Source organism: Calonectris borealis, chromosome 29 (assembly GCF_964195595.1).
Source record: "Calonectris borealis chromosome 29, bCalBor7.hap1.2, whole genome shotgun sequence".
NCBI lineage: Eukaryota > Metazoa > Chordata > Aves > Procellariiformes > Procellariidae > Calonectris > Calonectris borealis.
The window spans coordinates 3,891,316-3,908,680 of NC_134340.1; the positions used below are offsets into that span (position 1 = coordinate 3,891,316).

The window sequence follows — 17,365 nt, forward strand, 5'->3', positions numbered from 1 at the left end:
TTAAATTTTTTTTTTTTTTTTAAAACCCACCCTAAAAATCAGGAAACCCGGGGGCTCAGCCTGGGGAGCCCCCCCTGCGGCCCCCAGCCCCGCTCCAGGCAGGGAGGAGGAGGAGGAGGAGGAGGAGGAGGGGATGGGTGGGGTGTTTGCGTCAGGTTGGGCCCTCAGCCTGCAGGATCTGGTGTCCCGAATCCCACGGGATCTGGTCCCCGAGCCTGCCCCCTCCCAGCACCCTGGGTCTGGCGTTGGAGACCCCTGGGATTTGGTCCCTGACGTCCCCTTGGGATCCAGTCCCCGATCCCCCCAGATCCTCCCAGGATATGGTTCCTGATCCCCTGGGAATCCAGTCCCCAATACTCCTAGGATCCATTTGCTGATCCTTGGGATCCAGTCCCACCCCCCCCACCTGCCCGACCAAGTCCCTGATCCCCAGGATCTGATCCCTGGGACTCAATCCCCTACCCTCCTGGGATCCACCCCCCCCCGGGATCCAGTCCCTGATCCCCCCCGTTGATCCAATCCCTGATCCCCCCCAGGATCCAGTCCCTGATCCCCCCCAATCCAATCCCCCCAAGATCCAATCCCCGATCCCCCTGGGATCCAGTCCCCCAATCCCTCCCTGGGATCCAGTCCCTGATCCCCCCTGATCCACCCCCCCCCAGGATCCAATCCCCGATCCCCCTGGGATCCAGTCCCCCAATCCCTCCCTGGGATCCAGTCCCTGATCCCCCCCGATCCAACCCCCCCAGGATCCAATCCCCAATCCCCCTGGGGTCCAGTCCCCCAATCCCCCCCAGACCCCAAGGGAGGATTTACCCGTCCCCCTCCCGCCAGATCCAGGTCCCCCCCCGGGGGTCGATCCCGGTGCTTCCCGGGGGGTCGCTGACCCCGCTCCTCTCCCGCCGCAGGACGGCTCCGCGGGGATGCCCGGATGCCCCTTCCAGCCCCGTCCCCGCTCCCGCCACCGGCGGCACCTCCCCGGCCCCCCCGCCGCCGCGCCGGAGGCCATGCGGCCCCCCCCGACCGCCGGCGCCCGGGGGGTTTGGTGCCTGGTGCTGCTGGCGCTGGCGGGGAACGCGGCGTGGCCGCCGTGCCGCATCGACGCCGCCAACGGGACGGGGCTGTGCAAGGGGCAGGACCTGCTGCGGGTGCCCCGCGGCCTCCCCAGCACCCTGCGCGGCCTCGACCTCTCCTACAACAAGCTCCAGGAGATCACGGCGGGCGACTTCGCCGGCATGACCCAGCTACGGCGCTTGGATTTGGGCTACAACAACATCTCCCGCATCGCGCCGGACGCCTTCCTCTCCAACCTCCTCTTGGAGCATCTCCGGCTCTTCAACAACTCCCTCCGCCGCATCCCGGCGCCGGCGTTGCAACCGTTGGTCAACCTCCGTTGGTTGGACATGTCCAACAACCTCTACCGCAGCGCGGCGCTGGACGGCGTCTTCGGCAAGCTGCGGCGGCTGCAGGAGCTGTCGCTGGGGGGGCCGCTGCTGCGGGACATCTCCCAGGGAGACTTCGCCGTCCTGAAGGAGACGGCGCTGCAGAAGTTCGCCATCAAGTCGGCCTCCAGCCTGCGGCAGTACGAAGCCGGGGCTTTCTCGTGGCTGAACACCACGGAGCTGTGGTGCGACATGGCCTTGGACGAGAGCGCGGCGGCTCTGCCGGCGATGCTGCGGGACCTGCGGGGCAAACCCCTCGACTACCTGCGTTTCCGTAACCTCTTTGAGTTCACCTACTACGCCGGCGACGCCGATCCCTTCGCCGGCTTGGCCGAGTTGCAGATCACCAAGTTGGTCTTCTACCGGGGCAAGTTCAACGAGAACCTCCTCCGCTTGGCCCTGCTCAATGTCCAACGCTCCCGCATCCGCGATTTGGCGCTGGTGGCCATCGACTTCGCCCGCTCGCCGTGGCAGAACAGCTCTGGCATGGGGGCGGTCGCCCCACGGCTCGACCGCCTCTTGCTGCAGGACATCAGCAACCCCGACGTCCTGCGTTTCGACTGGACCTTCACCTGGTTGCGCGGCGTGGCCGCCCTCTCCATCATCAACGTCAACTTCAACTACGTCCCCTGCGACGCTTGGGGCGAGATGCGCAACGTGGAGGCCTTGGACATCTCCGGGAACCGTCTGGAAGATGGTTATATCTACAACCAGCGTTGCCACTACCAGGGCGTCATGCCCAAGCTGGAGAGCTTCGTCTTGGCCACCAACCAGCTCCTGAGCCTGGCCGTGGTGGCCGCCTTGACGCGGACCTGGCCCCGGCTCACCCGCCTCGACGCCAGCCACAACGGCTTGGGCAGCCTGCAGGAGAGGTGTCGGTGGACTCCCGCCTTGCGTTGGCTGGCCCTGCACCACAACCGGGTGACGGCGGGTACCTTCGGGTGCCTGCCCACCACCCTCGAGTACCTGGACCTCTCCTACTCCCAGCTCGACCGCTTGGACATGGACTACTTCACCCAAAGCCCCCGGCTGCGGGAGCTGCGGTTGAGCGGCAACAAGATCAAGTTCATCCCCTCCGAGTGGAGGTGCCCCCGGTTGGAGGTGCTGGCCATCGACGGCAACTCCTTCGGCGTCATCAACCGCGGCTCCTTCGTCAACATGCCGCGGCTCGTTAGCCTGGCGGCCGGCAACAACCCCTACCACTGCACCTGTGACCTCTACCTCTTCTTGGAGGAGACGCGGCGACGGGGACGACCCACCTTGGCTGACTGGCCCCACAACTGGACCTGCTACCACCCCGAGCCGCTGCTGGATACGGCCGTGGCCGCCTACGCCCCGCGTCCCCTGGAATGTGACGTGCCGGCGCTGGTGGCCGTGGCGGTGGCCAGCACGGCGGTGGTGGTGGTGGCGTGTGCCGTGCTCTGCTGGAAGCTGGACGCCGGTTGGTACCTGCGAGCCACGTACCGGTTGGTGCGCGCCAAGTACGGCGGGCGGCGGACGGGCACCCCGCGGCGATGCTCCTACCACGCCTTCATCTCCTACAGCTGCGCCGACGCCGGCTGGGTTCGCCGGGAGCTTCTACACCGGCTGGAGAACACCACGCCGCCTTACCGGCTCTGCATCCACGAGCGGGACTTCACGCCGGGCCGTTGGATCATCGATAACATCGTGGAGAACATCGAGAGGAGCGCCAAGGTCATCTTCATCCTCTCCCGCAGCTTCGTCGACAGCGAGTGGTGCAACTACGAGCTCTACTTCGCCCACCAGCGCGCCGTGGGGCTGGGCAGCGAGGACGTCATCTTGGTGGTGAAGGAGCCCATCGATGCTCGGGGCTTGCCCCGGCGTTTTGCCCGGCTTCGGAAGATGTTGGGCACCAAGACCTACCTGGAGTGGCCCCGCGAGCCCGGGAGACGACCCTTCTTCTGGCTGCAGCTTCGCAGCCTCTTGGGCAGCCCCGGGGGGCTCGGTCCTGCCGCGGGCGAGGAGGAGACGGCCGTGGATGCCACCACGTAGCGGTGGCCTCTTGTTGCCCCGTGTCCTTCAGTAGCTGGAGGGTGGTTTTGGGGTTCCACCATGTGTTGGGTGTCCCACCTGCCTCAGTTTCCCCTGCCAGGTGTGGCTCGAGGAGCAGGTGTTGGGGTGGGATGGGGGGGTCCTCACCAAGGCCACCCCATCTTCTCAACCTCCTCCAAGGGACAGGAGACTGGGGACAGTGTCCAGGAGGTGGCAGCGTCACCCGGAGGACGTGGCGACCCTAAACCCACCCTAAATCCACCGAGAGCGGAGGATGGCAGCGGGGACGGGGGGTGACCCCAACCCCCCATCCCTACACCCCAGCCTTAAATCGAGGTCCCCGGGGGAGAAGAGCCGGGTGGCCCAGAAGTTCAGCCCTGGGGACACCGGGGGACACCGGGGGACACCGGGGGCCGCGCTTCCCACCGCGTGGCTGGGAAAAGGGGCAGAATCCCCTTCAGCGCCCCCCGGCCCCCCAGCCCCCACCCGCTCCTTCCTTCTTTCTTTTTTTTTTTTTTTTCCCCGTGTTTTTCTCCACTTTGCCTTTTTTTCCGAACTCCCAGAAAAAAAAAAAAAAAAGGAAAAAAAAAAAAAAAAACCACCACCGCTCCGGCTGTTTATTTTTAGCAGCCAATTGAAGATGAAGGAGGAGGAAAAAAAAAAAATATTAAAAAAAAAAAGAGAAAAAAAAAAAAGAAAGAACTGTCCCGGCCGGAGACAGAGTAACCTTTGAGCCGCTCCCGGCCGATGCCGGCGGTGCTGGGGCGATGGAGGGTGCTGGGTGCCGGCGCCTGCTCCCGACCCTGCTCCTGCTCCCAGGTAACGTCACCCCAAAATCCAGCCGGATTTGGGAAAAAAAAGGGGGGTTGGGGTTTTTTTTTTTGGGGGTGAAGCGGAGGGTGGGGGTGCTGGTGTTGGGGAGGTGGGTGCTGAGCTGGGCACCCGATAACCCAGCGCTCAGGGGTTGGGTGCTGGCCGGGGGGGTTTTGGGGGAAAAGTACGGGGTTTTGGGGCGTTAGCCTCCCCGCCTCGATGTGGGTTGGGGTTTTTTTTTGAGGGGGGGGACCCCAAAACCGCCCCTGGGTGTGGGGAAGGAAGCCAAACCCCGCTAAGAGGAACTGAAAAAAAACCCCCAACTTTAATGGAAAATCTCTACATTTTGGGGGAAAAAAAGACAAAAAAGGGGTTTTTTCCCACCCCCCCCAAGGGGGAGGTTGGCGGTTGGGCCCCCAGCCCGGCCCGTCCGCGCTCCCTCGCGGTGCCCTGCCGGCTGGGGAAACTGAGGCACAGCCGGTGCTGGCCTCGGTGGTGGCCCTCGGCCTTCCCGTGCCTCAGTTTCCCCATGCGGAGCCGGTGAGGGGGGGGAGGGGATGGGGGTGGGTCTTCTGAAGTTTGGAGGCAAACACGAACCCCCTGGGCCCCCCGAAATGGAAACCCCCGAGTTGTCCTGTCCTCCCCGGGGCCTCCTGGGGTGCTGGGTGCTGCATGTGGGGTGCTGGGTGCTGTACTTGGGGTGCTGTACCTGGGGTGCTGCATGTGGGGTGCTGTGTGCTGTACTTGGGGTGCTCAGTGCTGTATGGGGTGCTGGGTGCGGCACATGGGGTGCTGGTGCTATATGTAGGGTGCTGGGTGCTGCATTTGGGGTGCTGGGTGCTGTCTGTGGGGTGCTTGGAGCCACACTCGGGGTGCTCAGCACCCAGCACTCAGGACCTCTCCCCAGGACAGGGGTCACCGCCACAACCAGCCCCCCCCGAGACCCCCCGCAGCCCCCCCCCTTGGGCTGGGCTCCCCCCTTTTCCCCCCACGTGGCGATGGGTGCCCCGAGCACCCGTGGGTGCCCCAACATCCTCCCACCCACAACCCGCCGGGGGGCATCGCCCTGCCTAATTACAGGCCTGCGGCTAACGAGGCGGCTGCGGCGCGGCCATGGCAGGTCGCACCCATCCCCGTGTCCTCCCCCCCCCCCCCCCCATTTTAATTCCCCGCTGGGTGGGAGATGGGTGCCCCCCGCAGCACCCAAAAAATCGAGGGGGGGGGGGGGGGGACTTCGCGTGGGTGCCACGGTGGTGAAGCCATCGCGGTTTTGGGGTTGCCTCCCTAAAGGGGGGGGGGGGACACCCCTGGGGCCGTGGGTGCCCCCACCCTGAGGGCTCGCCGCCCCCCCCAGGGCTGTGCCTGGGGTTCAATGTCGACGTGAGGCGGCCGCGGCTCTTCCACGGCCCGGCCGAGGCCCAGTTCGGCTACAAGGTGCTGCAGCGGGTGGGCGACGGGGAGAAGTGGTGAGTGGCACCCACGGGCGCGGGGGCACCCGTGGGGCTTTGACACCCCCACCCCCAGCACATCCCGTGGGGTGGAGGTGTGGGGCAGGGCGAAGGGGCGGGGGGCTGCACGGCTTGCGGTGCCCTGGGGAGGGGACACTGAGGCAGGGAGGGGGGGAACTGAGGCAGGGAGGGGGAAACTGAGGCAGGGGAGGGGAAACTGAGGCAGGGAGGGGGGAAACTGAGGCAGGGGAGGGGAAACTGAGGCAGGGAGGGGGGACACTGAGGCAGGGAGGGGGAAACTGAGGCGGGGGGGCAGAAATGGGGTTTTAGGACTCGCTGTGGATTTGAGCTTTGCCCCGGCACAACTTGGGGGTGGGGGGGATGAAAACAAGGGTCCCATCAGTAAACCCGGGGGGCCCCGGTGCCCGCGGGCGGTCGGGACGCCGATCAAAGGGAGGCCGGCCAGACGGACGGACGGACGGACGGAAACCGCCGGCAGCCCGGGGCCGGTGGCGGAAGCGCCGTGGCACGGTGCCGGCGACGGGGGCGGGCAGGGTTTGGCGCTGCGCCCCGAACTGCGGTGGCCGAGGCGGAGTGGGGTGGTGCCGGTGACCCCGGCCGGTGTCCCCCCACCCCGCCACGTCCCCGCAGGCTGCTGGTGGGGGCCCCTTGGGACGGCGACCGCCAAGGTGACGTCTACAAGTGTCGCGTGGGACCCCCCAACGCCACGTGTGCCAAAGCCAACCTCGGTACGGCCGCGTCCCGCGGGGTTGGGTGGCCGCGGCCGGGTGCCCTTTCGCAGGCCGCGGCGGGGGGCGGCGGCGCTGACCCCCCGCGTCTCTCTTTCCCCGGCACCGAGGATCCGCAGCCCCGTGGCTGGCCCCGGCCCCCGGCCGCACCGAGCACTTCGGGATGACCCTGCTGGGCTCCAAGGACGGCGGCTTCGTGGTGAGAGGAGCCTCCCGCCGAGGGAAACTGAGGCACGGCCGGGCATGGGGGGGGGGCAGGTCCCAGCCTGTGCCCTGTGTCGTCCCTGTCACCCCCCCAGGCCTGCGCCCCGCTTTGGTCCCAGGAGTGCGGCACCTCCGTCTTCAGCACCGGCATCTGCGCCCGGCTGGACGGGGACCTCCGGCCGGTGGGGACCATCGCGCCCACGGCACAGCGTGAGTGGGGGCGGCTGCGGCGCGCGGAGGCCGTGCCGGGACGTGCCACGCTGTGCCGGGACGCAGCGCGCCGTGTGGGTGCCAGCTGTGTCCCCCTTGGCAGGCTGCTCCACCTACATGGACATCGTCATCGTCCTGGACGGCTCCAACAGCATCTACCCCTGGTACGAGGTGCAGAACTTCCTCAGCAGCGTCCTCGGCAAGTTCTTCATCGGGCCCGGACAGATCCAGGTGAGGCGACGTCCCCGGGGCCACGCCAGTGTCCCCAGGGCCATGCCATGTCCTCAGGGCCATGCCACGTCCAGGACAATGTCCTGGTCCCTGGGGTGATGAGGTCCCCCAGATGATGCCATCATACCCAGGGCAATGCCATCGTCCCTGGGGTGATGCCATCGTCCCCGGGGCAATGCCATCGTCCCCAGTGCAATGCTGTCGGTCCTGGGGTGATGCCACCCTTGGGGTGATGCCATCACCCTTGGGGTGATGCCATTGTCCCCAGGGCAATGCCATCGTCCTTGGGGTGATGCCATCATCCCTGGGGTGATGCCATCATCCTTGGGGCAATACCATTGTCCTCAGGGCAATAGTGGGGTGATGCCACCCTTGGGGTGATGCCATTGTCCCCAGGGCAATGCCATCATCCTTGGAGCAATGCCATTGTCCCCAGGGCAATGCTGTCGGTCCTGGGGTGATGCCACCCTTGGGGTGATGCCATCACCCCTGGGGTGATGCCATTGTCCCCAGGGCAATAGTGGGGTGATGCCACCCTTGGGGTGATGCCATTGTCCCCAGGGCAATGCCATCGTCCTTGGAGCAATGCCATTGTCCCCAGGGCAATGCTGTCGGTCCTGGGGTGATGCCACCCTTGGGGTGATGCCATCACCCCTGGGGTGATGCCATTGTCCCCAGGGCAATAGTGGGGTGATGCCACCCTTGGGGTGATGCTGTTGTCCCCAGGGCAATGCCATCATCCCTGGGGTGATGCCATCATCCTTGGGACAATGCCATTGTCCCCAGAGCCATGCTGCTGTCCCTGCGGCGATGCCACCCCTGGGGTGATGCCGTTGTCCCCAGGGCAATGCCACCCCAGGGCGATGCCGGCTGGGGACACTGTCAGGGGGCTCGAGGTGCACTTTGCCGGCTGGGGGGGCCGTTTTGGGGCGCGGGGCTGCCCCGGGGCTGAGCGCCCCTCTCGGCGCAGGTGGGGGTGCTGCAGTACGGGGAGCAGGTGGTGCACGAGTGGGCGCTGGGGCGGTACCGGACGGCGGAGGAGGTGGTGGAGGCGGCCAAGAACATCAGCCGGCAGGAGGGGCGGGAGACGCGCACGGCCTTCGCCATCCGGCGGGCCTGGTGGGCACCGGGATCGGGATTGGGCGTCGGGATTGGGGGACGGGATTGGGATTGGGGTTGGGGGACGGGATTGGGGTTGGGGTTGGGGGACGGGATTGGGATTGGGATTGGGGTCGGGGTTGGGGGTCGGGATTGGGATCAGGGTCGGGGTCAGGATTGGGGGTCGGGATTGGGATTGGGGGTCGGGATTGGGGTCAGGATTGGGATCGGGATTGGGGTCAGGGTCTGAATCTGGATCGGGGTTGGGATCAGGATTGGGATCAGGATCAGGGTTGGGAATGGGATCAGGATTGGCATTGGGATCAGGGTTGGGATCAGGGTTGAGATCAGGATCGGGATTGGGATCAGGATCAGGGTTGAGATCAGGATAGGGATTGGGATCGGGACCAGGATTGGGGTTAGGATTGGGATCAGGAGCGGAGCCAGGGTTGGGATTGGGGTTGAGATTAGGATCAAAATCGGGATTGGGGTCAAGGTTGGGGCTGGGATCGGGATCGGGGTGGGGATCGGCCTCATGCCACCCATCCTCCCCGGCAGCACCGAAGCCTTCAGCCCCGAGCGGGGCGGGCGGGCGGATGCCACCCGGCTGATGATTGTGGTGACGGACGGGGAGTCCCACGACGGCGAGGAGCTGCCCGAGGCGCTGGCGGAGTGCGAGAAGCGCAACGTCACCCGCTACGCCATCGCGGTGAGGCCCCGGCCGCCTCCCTGCCCGCCAGCCGGCAGCAGGCACCGTGCCTCAGTTTCCCCGTTCCCCCTTTGTGCCGTGCCGGGGTGGGAGACCCCCATCCCTGCTGCCTGGGGGACAGGATCCAGCCCCCGGCCGACGCTGGGTCCCCTCTCCCCAGGTGCTGGGGCACTACCTCCGGCGGCAGCAGGACCCCGAGGACTTCATCCGCGAGATCAAGTACATCGCCAGCGACCCGGATGAGAAATACTTCTTCAACGTCACCGACGAGGCCGCCCTCAATGACATCGTGGACGCCTTGGGTGACCGCATCTTCAGCCTGGAAGGTGGCGTGGGGCCGGGCCCGGGGGGGGGGGGCCCGGGGGGGGCTGCGGGAGAAACCGGCTGGAACCACATCTGGAGGAACAGGACCTCCTGCCCCTCCCCAGGCACCCACGGGTACAACGAGAGCTCCTTCGAGCTGGAGATGTCCCAGATCGGCTTCTCCGTCCACCTCCTGGAGGTCAGGCTGCCGGCACGGGCAGGATCGGGCCCGGGGAAGGGCTGGGGGGGGGAGGGCAGCGACCGCCTGCCCCAGGGGCTTTGCAGAAGTGGAAAATAATCCTCAGCCCAGCCCGGCGTTGGGCGTCCCCGTCACAGTGTCCCCGGCTGGGCAGGTGACATTTTGGGGGGGGTTGGGGACAGTGAGGCATCGCCAGGCACGCGATGGCCTCGAGGCGTGTCACGCGTGCTCCCCTCCCCCCCCCCAAGCTCCCAGCCCACCCAGCATCGTGTCACCCCCCCAGGACGGGATCCTCTTCGGCACGGTGGGAGCCTACGACTGGGACGGGGCCGTGCTGGAGGAGAGCCGGCGGGGCCGCGTCGTCCCCCCCCGGGAAGCCTTCCGGGAGGAATTCCCGCTGGAGCTGAAGAATCACGCGGCTTATTTGGGTACGGGGGGGGTGAACCAGGGATGTGCCGTGTCCTGGGGATGGGGGGCAAATGGGGGATCATCGGCAACTGAGGGACGCTGCGTGCCCCGGGGACGCTCCATGCCCAAGGGTGCTGGGTGCCCCAGGGATGCAGGGGGGACTGAGGATGCTCAGCGCCCCAGGGATGTGGAGCAAATGGGATGCTCGGTGTCCTGGGCATGGCGGGGGGAACCATGCCCCGGGGACGCTGGGTGCCCCGGGGACGCTGGGTGCCCCAGGGATGCTCCATGTCCCAGGGATGCTGGGTGCCCTGGGTGTGCTGGGTGCCCCGGGGGTGCTGGGCGCCCCAGGGATGCTCCATGTCCCAGGGGTGCTCCATGTCCCGGGGATGCTGGGTGCCCTGGGTGTGCTGGGTGCCCCGGGGGTGCTGGGTGTCCCAGGGATGCTCCATGTCCCAGGGATGCTGGGTGCCCCGGGGGTGCTGGGTGCCCCGGGGGTGCTGGGCGCCCCAGGGATGCTCCATGTCCCAGGGGTGCTCCATGTCCTGGGGATGCTGGGTGTCCCAGGGATGCTCCATGTCCTGGGGGTGCTGGGTGCTCCGGGGGTGCTGGGTGCCCCGGGAGTGCTGGGTGCCGGGGGTGCTGGGTGCCCTGGGGGGTGCTGGGTGCCCCAGGGATGCTCCATGTCCCAGGGGTGCTGGGTGCCCCGGGGGGCTGGGTGCCCCAGGGATGCTCCATGTCCCGGGGATGCTGGGTGCCCCAGGGATGCTCCATGTCTTGGGGATGCTGAGTGCCCTGGGAGTGCTGGGTGCCGGGGATGCTGGGTGTCCCAGGGATGCTCCATGTCCTGGGGGTGCTGGGTGCTCCGGGGGTGCTGGGTGCCCCGGGAGTGCTGGGTGCCGGGGGTGCTGGGTGCCCTGGGGGGTGCTGGGTGCCCAAGGGATGCTCCATGTCCCAGGGGTGCTGGGTGCCCCGGGGGGCTGGGTGCCCCAGGGATGCTCCATGTCCCGGGGGTGCTGGGTGCCCCAGGGATGCTCCATGTCCCGGGGGTGCTGGGTGCCGGGGGTGCTGGGTGCCCCAGGGATGCTCCATGTCCCAGGGGTGCTGGGTGCCCCGGGGGGCTGGGTGCCCCAGGGATGCTCCATGTCCCGGGGGTGCTGGGTGCCGGGGGTGCTGGGTGCCGGGGTGCTGGGTGCCCCGGGGACACAGCGTGGCCGAGGAACGGCGCCTCCAAGGCCGGGCTCTAGCCCTGCCGCTCCGCCCGGCTCCCTCCCCAGGTTACGCCGTCTCCTCGCTGCGGCTGCCCGGCGGGCAGCGCCTGTACGTGGCCGGGGCCCCGCGCTTCCAGCACAAGGGCAAGGTGCTCCTCTTCGAGATGGACGCCCTGGGGGCCGTGGCAGTGGCCCAGGCGCTGACGGGGGAGCAGGTAGGGGCTGCCGGGGGACGGGCAGCCATGGGAAGGGGCTGCCGGCAGCCCCCAGCCCCACGCGGCCCCGCTGTGTCCGGCAGATCGGCTCCTACTTCGGCAGCGAGGTCTGCGCCCTGGACGTGGACGGCGACGGGGTCACCGACGTCCTGCTGGTGGCAGCTCCCATGTACCTGGGTGCCCAGAGCAGGGAGACGGGGAGGGTGTACCTGTACAGCGTGGGGCAGGTGAGGGGCGGGGGGTGCAGGGGGATTGGGATCACAGCGGGGCTGGGGGGATGCAGGGGGGATGCAGGGGATTGGGGGGATGCAGGAGGATTGGGGGGATGTGGGGGGATTGGGATCACAGTGGGGCTGGGGGGATGCAGGGGGGATGCAGGGGGATTGGGGGGATGCGGGGGGATTGGGATCACAGTGGGGCTGGGGGGATGCAGGGGGGATGCAGGGGGATTGGGGGGATGCGGGGAGGTCGGGGGGTGCAGGGGGATTGGGATCACAGCGGGGCTGGGGGGATGCAGGGGGGATGCAGGGGGATTGGGGGGATGCGGGAGGATTGGGGGGATGTGGGGGGATTGGGATCACAGTGGGGCTGGGGGGATGCAGGGGGGATGCAGGGGGATTGGGGGGATGCGGGGGGATTGGGGGGATGTGGGGGGATTGGGATCACAGTGGGGCTGGGGGGATGCAGGGGGGATGCAGGGGGATTGGGGGGATGCGGGGAGGTCGGGGGTGCAGGGGGATTGGGATCACAGTGGGGCTGGGGGGATGCAGTGGATCAGGGGCACAAGCAGGGTTGGGGATGCAGGGGGATTGGGGGGTGCAGTGGGATTGGGGGGACTTGGGAGGACACAGGAGGGTTTGGGGGACACACAGCGAGGTTGGGGAGATGCAGCAGGGCCGGGGGGGGGGCACAGCTCAGGGGATCCCCCTGCACTCCCCCCTCCACCCCCCGGGGCTCAGGCGCGGGGCACCCACCACCGTGGGGTACTGAGGGCCGCCCTGTGCCCCCGCAGCGGCTCCTGGCCCCCGCCGGCACGCTGCATGCCGACAAGAAGCCACAGGACTCCCGGTTCGGCTACGCCCTGGCCGCCGTGCCGGATCTCAACCACGACGGCTTCAACGACGCGGTGGTGGGGGCTCCGCTGGAGGACGGGCACCGCGGGGCCATCTACGTCTACCACGGCGCCCCGGGCACCCTCCTGCCCCATTACAAGCAGGTGAGGTGGGACCGGGGGGGGCTGGGGGGGGTCGCTCCGTGAGGTTGAGCACAACCTTATACAAGACAGCAGTGAAGCCACCGCTCTCCCCTCCCCAGCGCATCGAGGCGGCGGCACTGGGTGCCACCCTCAGCTATTTCGGCCGCAGCGTGGACGGGCAGCTGGACCCCGACGGGGACGGGCTGGTGGACTTGGCCGTGGGGGCGCAGGGGGCGGCCGTGCTGCTGCGGTGAGTCCTGGGGACAGGGACAGGCGGAGGGGACATCTCTGTGCCACCAGTCCCCCCCCCGGCTCCGCAGGGCCACCTGGCTCAGCCAAGCCCGGCGGGATGCTCTCGAGCATCTCCTGGACTCCCCCGTGCCTCAGTTTCCCCTTGCTATAAGAGGAGGGGAGCCCGGGGCCGGTGCAGGGGTGGATGTCACCGTCCCCGAGAGCATCCTGGTGACACTGTCCCCTCTGCCAGCTCCCGTCAGATTGTCCAGGTCAATACATCGCTGACGGTGGAGCCTTCGTCCATCAACGTCATCCAGAAGAACTGCCAACGCGGCGGCACCGGCGCCGTCTGCCTCCGGGCCAGGGTCTGCTTCCGCGCCAGGACCCGAGCCCGGGGCCGGCGGGACAGGGAGGTCGGTGAGTGCCGGGGGGCCGGGCCGGGCGCCTGGAGCATCCCCGGGGTGTCCCTGAATATCGCCGGAGCATCCATGTGCCACCCCCTGGAGCATCCCAAAAGCATCCTCAGGGTGTCCCGGAGCATCCCAGGGTGTTCCTGGAGCATCCCCAGCGCTTCCCCAGCGCATCCCGGGGCGTCCCCTGAAATCACCGGAGCACCCCCGGGGTGTCCCCAGCCCCGTGGGTGGCCCCAAGCGCTGACGCCCCGTCCCCGTCCCCCGCAGAGCTGCGGTACAACGTGTCCCTGGAGGAGAGGACAGCGGGAGCCCGGGCTGCCTTCGACTCGGGTGCCCGGCGGCTGCTGCAGCGTCGCCTCGAGCTCTCGCTGGGGAGGCAGAGCTGCCTCCGCTTCCCCTTCCACGTCCTGGTGAGCCCCTCCTGCGACACGGGTGGCTTCCCCCCCCCCCAGCAGCACGGGGGGGCTAACGGGGACCCCTCCGCCCAGGACACCACGGACTATCTGCGACCCCTCAGCTTCACGGTGAGGTTGGCCATGGCCGAATCCACCGGGCCGGTGCTGGATGAGACGTCCCCCACCACCATCCGGAAACTGGTGGGTGCTGGAGGGGGGGTGGCCGGGTCCAGGCTCATCCCTGGTGCTCCCGGCACCGGGATCACAGCCGGCTCCTTCCAGATCCCCTTCTTCAAGGACTGCGGGGAGGACAATGAGTGCGTCACGGACCTGGTGCTCAGGGCCACCATGGACATCGTGGGCTCCAGGTACGGGGTGTCCCCGGGGTGTCCTGGGGCTGAGCCGTGCCCGGGAGCCCCCCGGGGCTGTAACCGCCCTGGCCGCGGCAGGCAGAGCCCCCACGTCCTGCGCAAGGGCAGGAGGAAGGTGGTGGTGGACGTGGGCCTGGAGAACAAGAAGGAGAACGCCTACAACGCCAGCCTGCTCCTCCGCTTCTCCAGCAACCTCCACTTCTCCAGCCTCGCGCTCCAGGTACGGGGCCATGGGAGGGTCCCCAGACCTCTGTGGACCCCCCCAGCCCCTCCAAGACATCGTAGTCCTCCCAGGGCAAAGACTGGGGTCTCTCTGCTCTTATATAGACCCTCCAGCCCATTCTCATCCCCAACCCATCCCAGGTGGGTTATGGGGGTCCATTGGGCCCCATATGGGCCCCACCAGCGCATCCCAGATGGGATATGGGGTCCATTGGGCCCCATATGGGCCCCCCAACCCATCCCAGGTGGGACATGGGGGTCCATTGGCCCCAAATGGGCCCCCCAACCCATCCCAGGTGGGACATGGGGGTCCATTGGCCCCGTATGGGTCTCTCAACCCATCCCAGGTGGGACATGGGGTCCATTGGCCCCATATGGGCCCCCCCCTAACCCATCCCAGGTGGGAGATGGGGGGTCCATTGGCCCCATAGAGGTCTCCCAACCCATCCCAGGTGGGGGGGTCCATGTGGCCCCACTGGGCCTCTCACTCCTGTGCTCAGCCCAAGCCCCCCCAGCTCCATCCCCCAGCGCTCCGGTCCCCGTCCCCATCCGGCCGCAGGTGACGTCCCCCCCTCCGCAGGACACCAGCCCGGTGAAGCTGGAGTGCACGGCGCTGGCCGGTCACCGCCGGCTCTGCAGCGTCGGCTACCCCGTCTTCCGCTCGCTGGCCAAGGTAGGGGACCGGGACCCCCCCGGGACCCCCACTGACCCCCTGCACCCATCCTGCGCCGCTCACGGCCCCGCTCGCCCCCAGGTCTCCTTCACCCTGGAGTTGGAGTTCAGCTGCTCCGTCCTCCTCGACCGAGCCGAGGTCGCCCTCGAGGCCAGCAGGTAGGAGCGGGTGGGGGCTGGGGGGGGGTCTCGGGGTCCTCCCGAGCTCCCCATGGCCAAGTCTCCCCCCTCCAGCGACAGCACCGAGGCGACGGTGGAGGACAACGCAGTCCGGCTTTCCACCCCCATCCGCTATGAGCCCGACCTCTTCCTCTCCAGGTAGGGCTGGGGGGGAGTGGGGGCAAAGATGGGGGGGGGGCTCCATGGTGCTGGGGATGGAGGTGCTGGAGACGCAGGATCCGACCCCGCTCTCGTGCCGGCAGCGACGCCAACCTGCACCGCTACGAGGTTCACCCGCTCGGCACCTTCCCCCACGGCCCCGGCCCCGAATTCAAGACCACAGTGAAGGTGAGGAGATATGGGGGTGCAGAGGGGGGTTTGGGGGATCCTGGCTCACCCCACTCTCCCCCCCCCAGGTGCAGAATTTTGGGTGCTACCCGGTCCGAAACGTCACCCTCCGCATGGCCCTGCCAGCCCTGGGCTACCGCCGTGCCACCTTCCTCTCCGTCACAGGCGTCCTGGCCGACAACGTGAGTCCCTCACTCAAGTCGGGGGTCCTGGAGGGGTCCCTGCACCCCCCCGGTGCTGACCCCGCCTTCTGGCCCCCCACCCAGGCGACCTGCGTGCTGCAGACCCCCCCCGAGGAGCCCCGGCAGCGGGGCACGGCCACGGTGGTCCCCGTGCACCCCGAAGACCTCCTGCACGTGGACAGGCTGGTGAGCAGCGCCCGAGCTGGGTTTGGGGGGCTCGGGGGGCTCCCCACCACGTCACCCCCCATCTTTTTTCCCCGTAGGACTGCGGCAACGCCTGGTGCCAGGAGCTGAGCTGCCGGCTGGGGCGGCTGGACCGCGGCGGGGAGGTTTCCATCCACGTCCTCCGCGCCGTCCACAACGACTTCTTCCGCGGGGTGAGGAGGGCGGCGGGACCCCCCCGCCAGGGGCCGCTGGGGTGGGAAACACGGCTTGAACCCCCCCCCTTTTCCCCATCCCCAGGCGAAATTCAGGAGCGTGAAAGTCGTCAGCACGGTCTGGCTGGGGGTCCCGGGGAGCAGCGTGCTGGTGCTGGAGGAGGGGGCACATCGGAGGGAGGTAGGAGCCCCCCGCTGCCCCCCAAACCTGGGGCGCAGGGCTGGGGGGTTCCCCTTTGCTCCCCAGGGACCCTTCTTTTTCCACAGACGGTGCTTGAAATCATCCAGGCGAAGCGGGTGCCCATCTCCCTCTGGATCCTGGTGGGCAGCATCCTGGGGGGGCTGCTCCTCCTGGCGCTGATCATCTTCTGCCTGTGGAAGGTGGGATGGGGGCTGGGCTCGGCTGGGGGGGGCAGCAGGGGCCAGGGGGCTCTGCCCGCCATCCTCACGCTCCCCTCCATCCTCTCCCTCTCGCCCCAGCTGGGCTTCTTCACCCGCAAGAAGCTCCCCGAGGAAGAGGAGGAGAAGGAGGAACAGTGAGGGCAGGCGCTGGCCCCTCGAGCCCAGCACCGTCGGGAAGGGGCACGTCCCTTCCCCATCCTTGGGGACAACCAGGGGCTCGGGACTCTGCCACCCCCCCGCCTCGGCTCCATCCTTGCGGAGGGCGATGCCTCCGCGGGGGCTGGATTGTGCTGGCACGGGGATGCAGCCAGGTGAGGTCGGGGGTCCAGCGTCGGGGTGAAGGAGCCCCCCAGGTTTGACCCGAAGGACTTTGGGGTGGTCGTGGAGGTGGGGAAAGGGGGAATCAACCGGGCTGAACGAGCAGCTCCACCAATAAAGCTCAGCCCCGCGGAGACGCTCGAGCGTGTGGTACCCGCCGCCGCGCTCTGCCTGCATCCCTGCCGCCGCCCCGGCTTGGGGGTGCTCCGGGAGGAGAAACACTTCCCACCGCCGGAAAAAACCCCGAAACGCCCCCGAGTGCCTCCAGCGAGGGCCAGGAAATACAAAGCAGTAGGGGGATAAGGGGTGCACGTCCACCAGATACCCCAACCCCCCTCCACGGTCCCCTCAGCCCTACACCTCCCCCTGCCCCTGCCCTCCTCGGGGCCCGGCGAGACTCCCGGGGACGCGGCTGGCTTAAATTCTGCCCCCCGGGGAAGAAACCCCTGATTTTAGGCACTTCAGGGCTGAGCGGGCACCGTCTGCAAGAGGGAGAAACCAGGAGCAGGCACCTGGGGCTACCCCCAGTGTCCCTAGGAGGTGTGCGGCCCCCCCAGCACCCCCAAAACTCACCCTGTGTGCAGAGAAACCTCCCCTTCACCCAGCGCACGGGTCTCCTTCCCCCGAAACCAGGGGGGACGGGGGCACCGTGTCCCAGCAGGGAGGTGGGTGTCGGGGTCCTGCACCATCAGACCCACCCGCAGCTGCGGTGCAAGAAGGGACAACGCTGACGCCTCAAAACCCCTCCCCAGCCCACGTTAGGGCTCCAGCGCCGGGACAAGCATTTTTCTCACCAGAAAAGCCCTTTACAGCCAACCCACGAG

General features: G+C 68.0%; 2 protein-coding genes across 2 annotated transcripts; both read left to right on the plus strand.

Annotated features, from left to right (window-relative positions):
• The first annotated feature begins 923 nt into the window (after positions 1-923).
• On the plus strand, positions 924-4,150 carry LOC142094179 (toll-like receptor 2). Its single transcript, XM_075176088.1, has one exon. The coding sequence runs from the start codon at positions 924-926 to the stop codon at positions 3,453-3,455; it is 2,532 nt and encodes an 843-aa protein (XP_075032189.1). The 3' UTR covers positions 3,456-4,150.
• A 1-nt stretch (position 4,151) lies between these two features.
• Positions 4,152-16,910, plus strand: ITGA10 (integrin subunit alpha 10). The gene is made up of 30 exons (XM_075176089.1): positions 4,152-4,274; positions 5,623-5,734; positions 6,368-6,465; positions 6,585-6,664; positions 6,765-6,879; positions 6,983-7,110; positions 8,081-8,229; positions 8,767-8,917; positions 9,078-9,243; positions 9,346-9,419; positions 9,703-9,847; positions 11,105-11,253; positions 11,337-11,480; positions 12,266-12,469; positions 12,568-12,698; positions 12,933-13,099; positions 13,363-13,505; positions 13,584-13,691; positions 13,773-13,858; positions 13,940-14,081; positions 14,664-14,756; positions 14,838-14,914; positions 14,990-15,073; positions 15,178-15,262; positions 15,331-15,444; positions 15,529-15,630; positions 15,708-15,821; positions 15,907-16,002; positions 16,089-16,202; positions 16,302-16,910. Exons 1-30 carry the CDS (start codon positions 4,223-4,225, stop codon positions 16,359-16,361), a joined length of 3,483 nt encoding a protein of 1,160 aa, XP_075032190.1. The 5' UTR covers positions 4,152-4,222; the 3' UTR covers positions 16,362-16,910.
• The last annotated feature ends 455 nt before the right edge of the window (positions 16,911-17,365 follow it).

Coding starts and splice junctions, on each gene's coding strand:
- ITGA10 (XM_075176089.1), top strand. CDS start 4,223: ATGGAGGGTGCTGGGTGCCGGCGCCTGCTCCCGACCCTGCTCCTGCTC. Junction 8,918..9,077: donor TCACCCGCTACGCCATCGCG/GTGAGGCCCCGG, acceptor CCCTCTCCCCAG/GTGCTGGGGCACTACCTCCG. Junction 15,822..15,906: donor ACAACGACTTCTTCCGCGGG/GTGAGGAGGGCG, acceptor CCCCATCCCCAG/GCGAAATTCAGGAGCGTGAA.
- LOC142094179 (XM_075176088.1), top strand. CDS start 924: ATGCCCGGATGCCCCTTCCAGCCCCGTCCCCGCTCCCGCCACCGGCGG.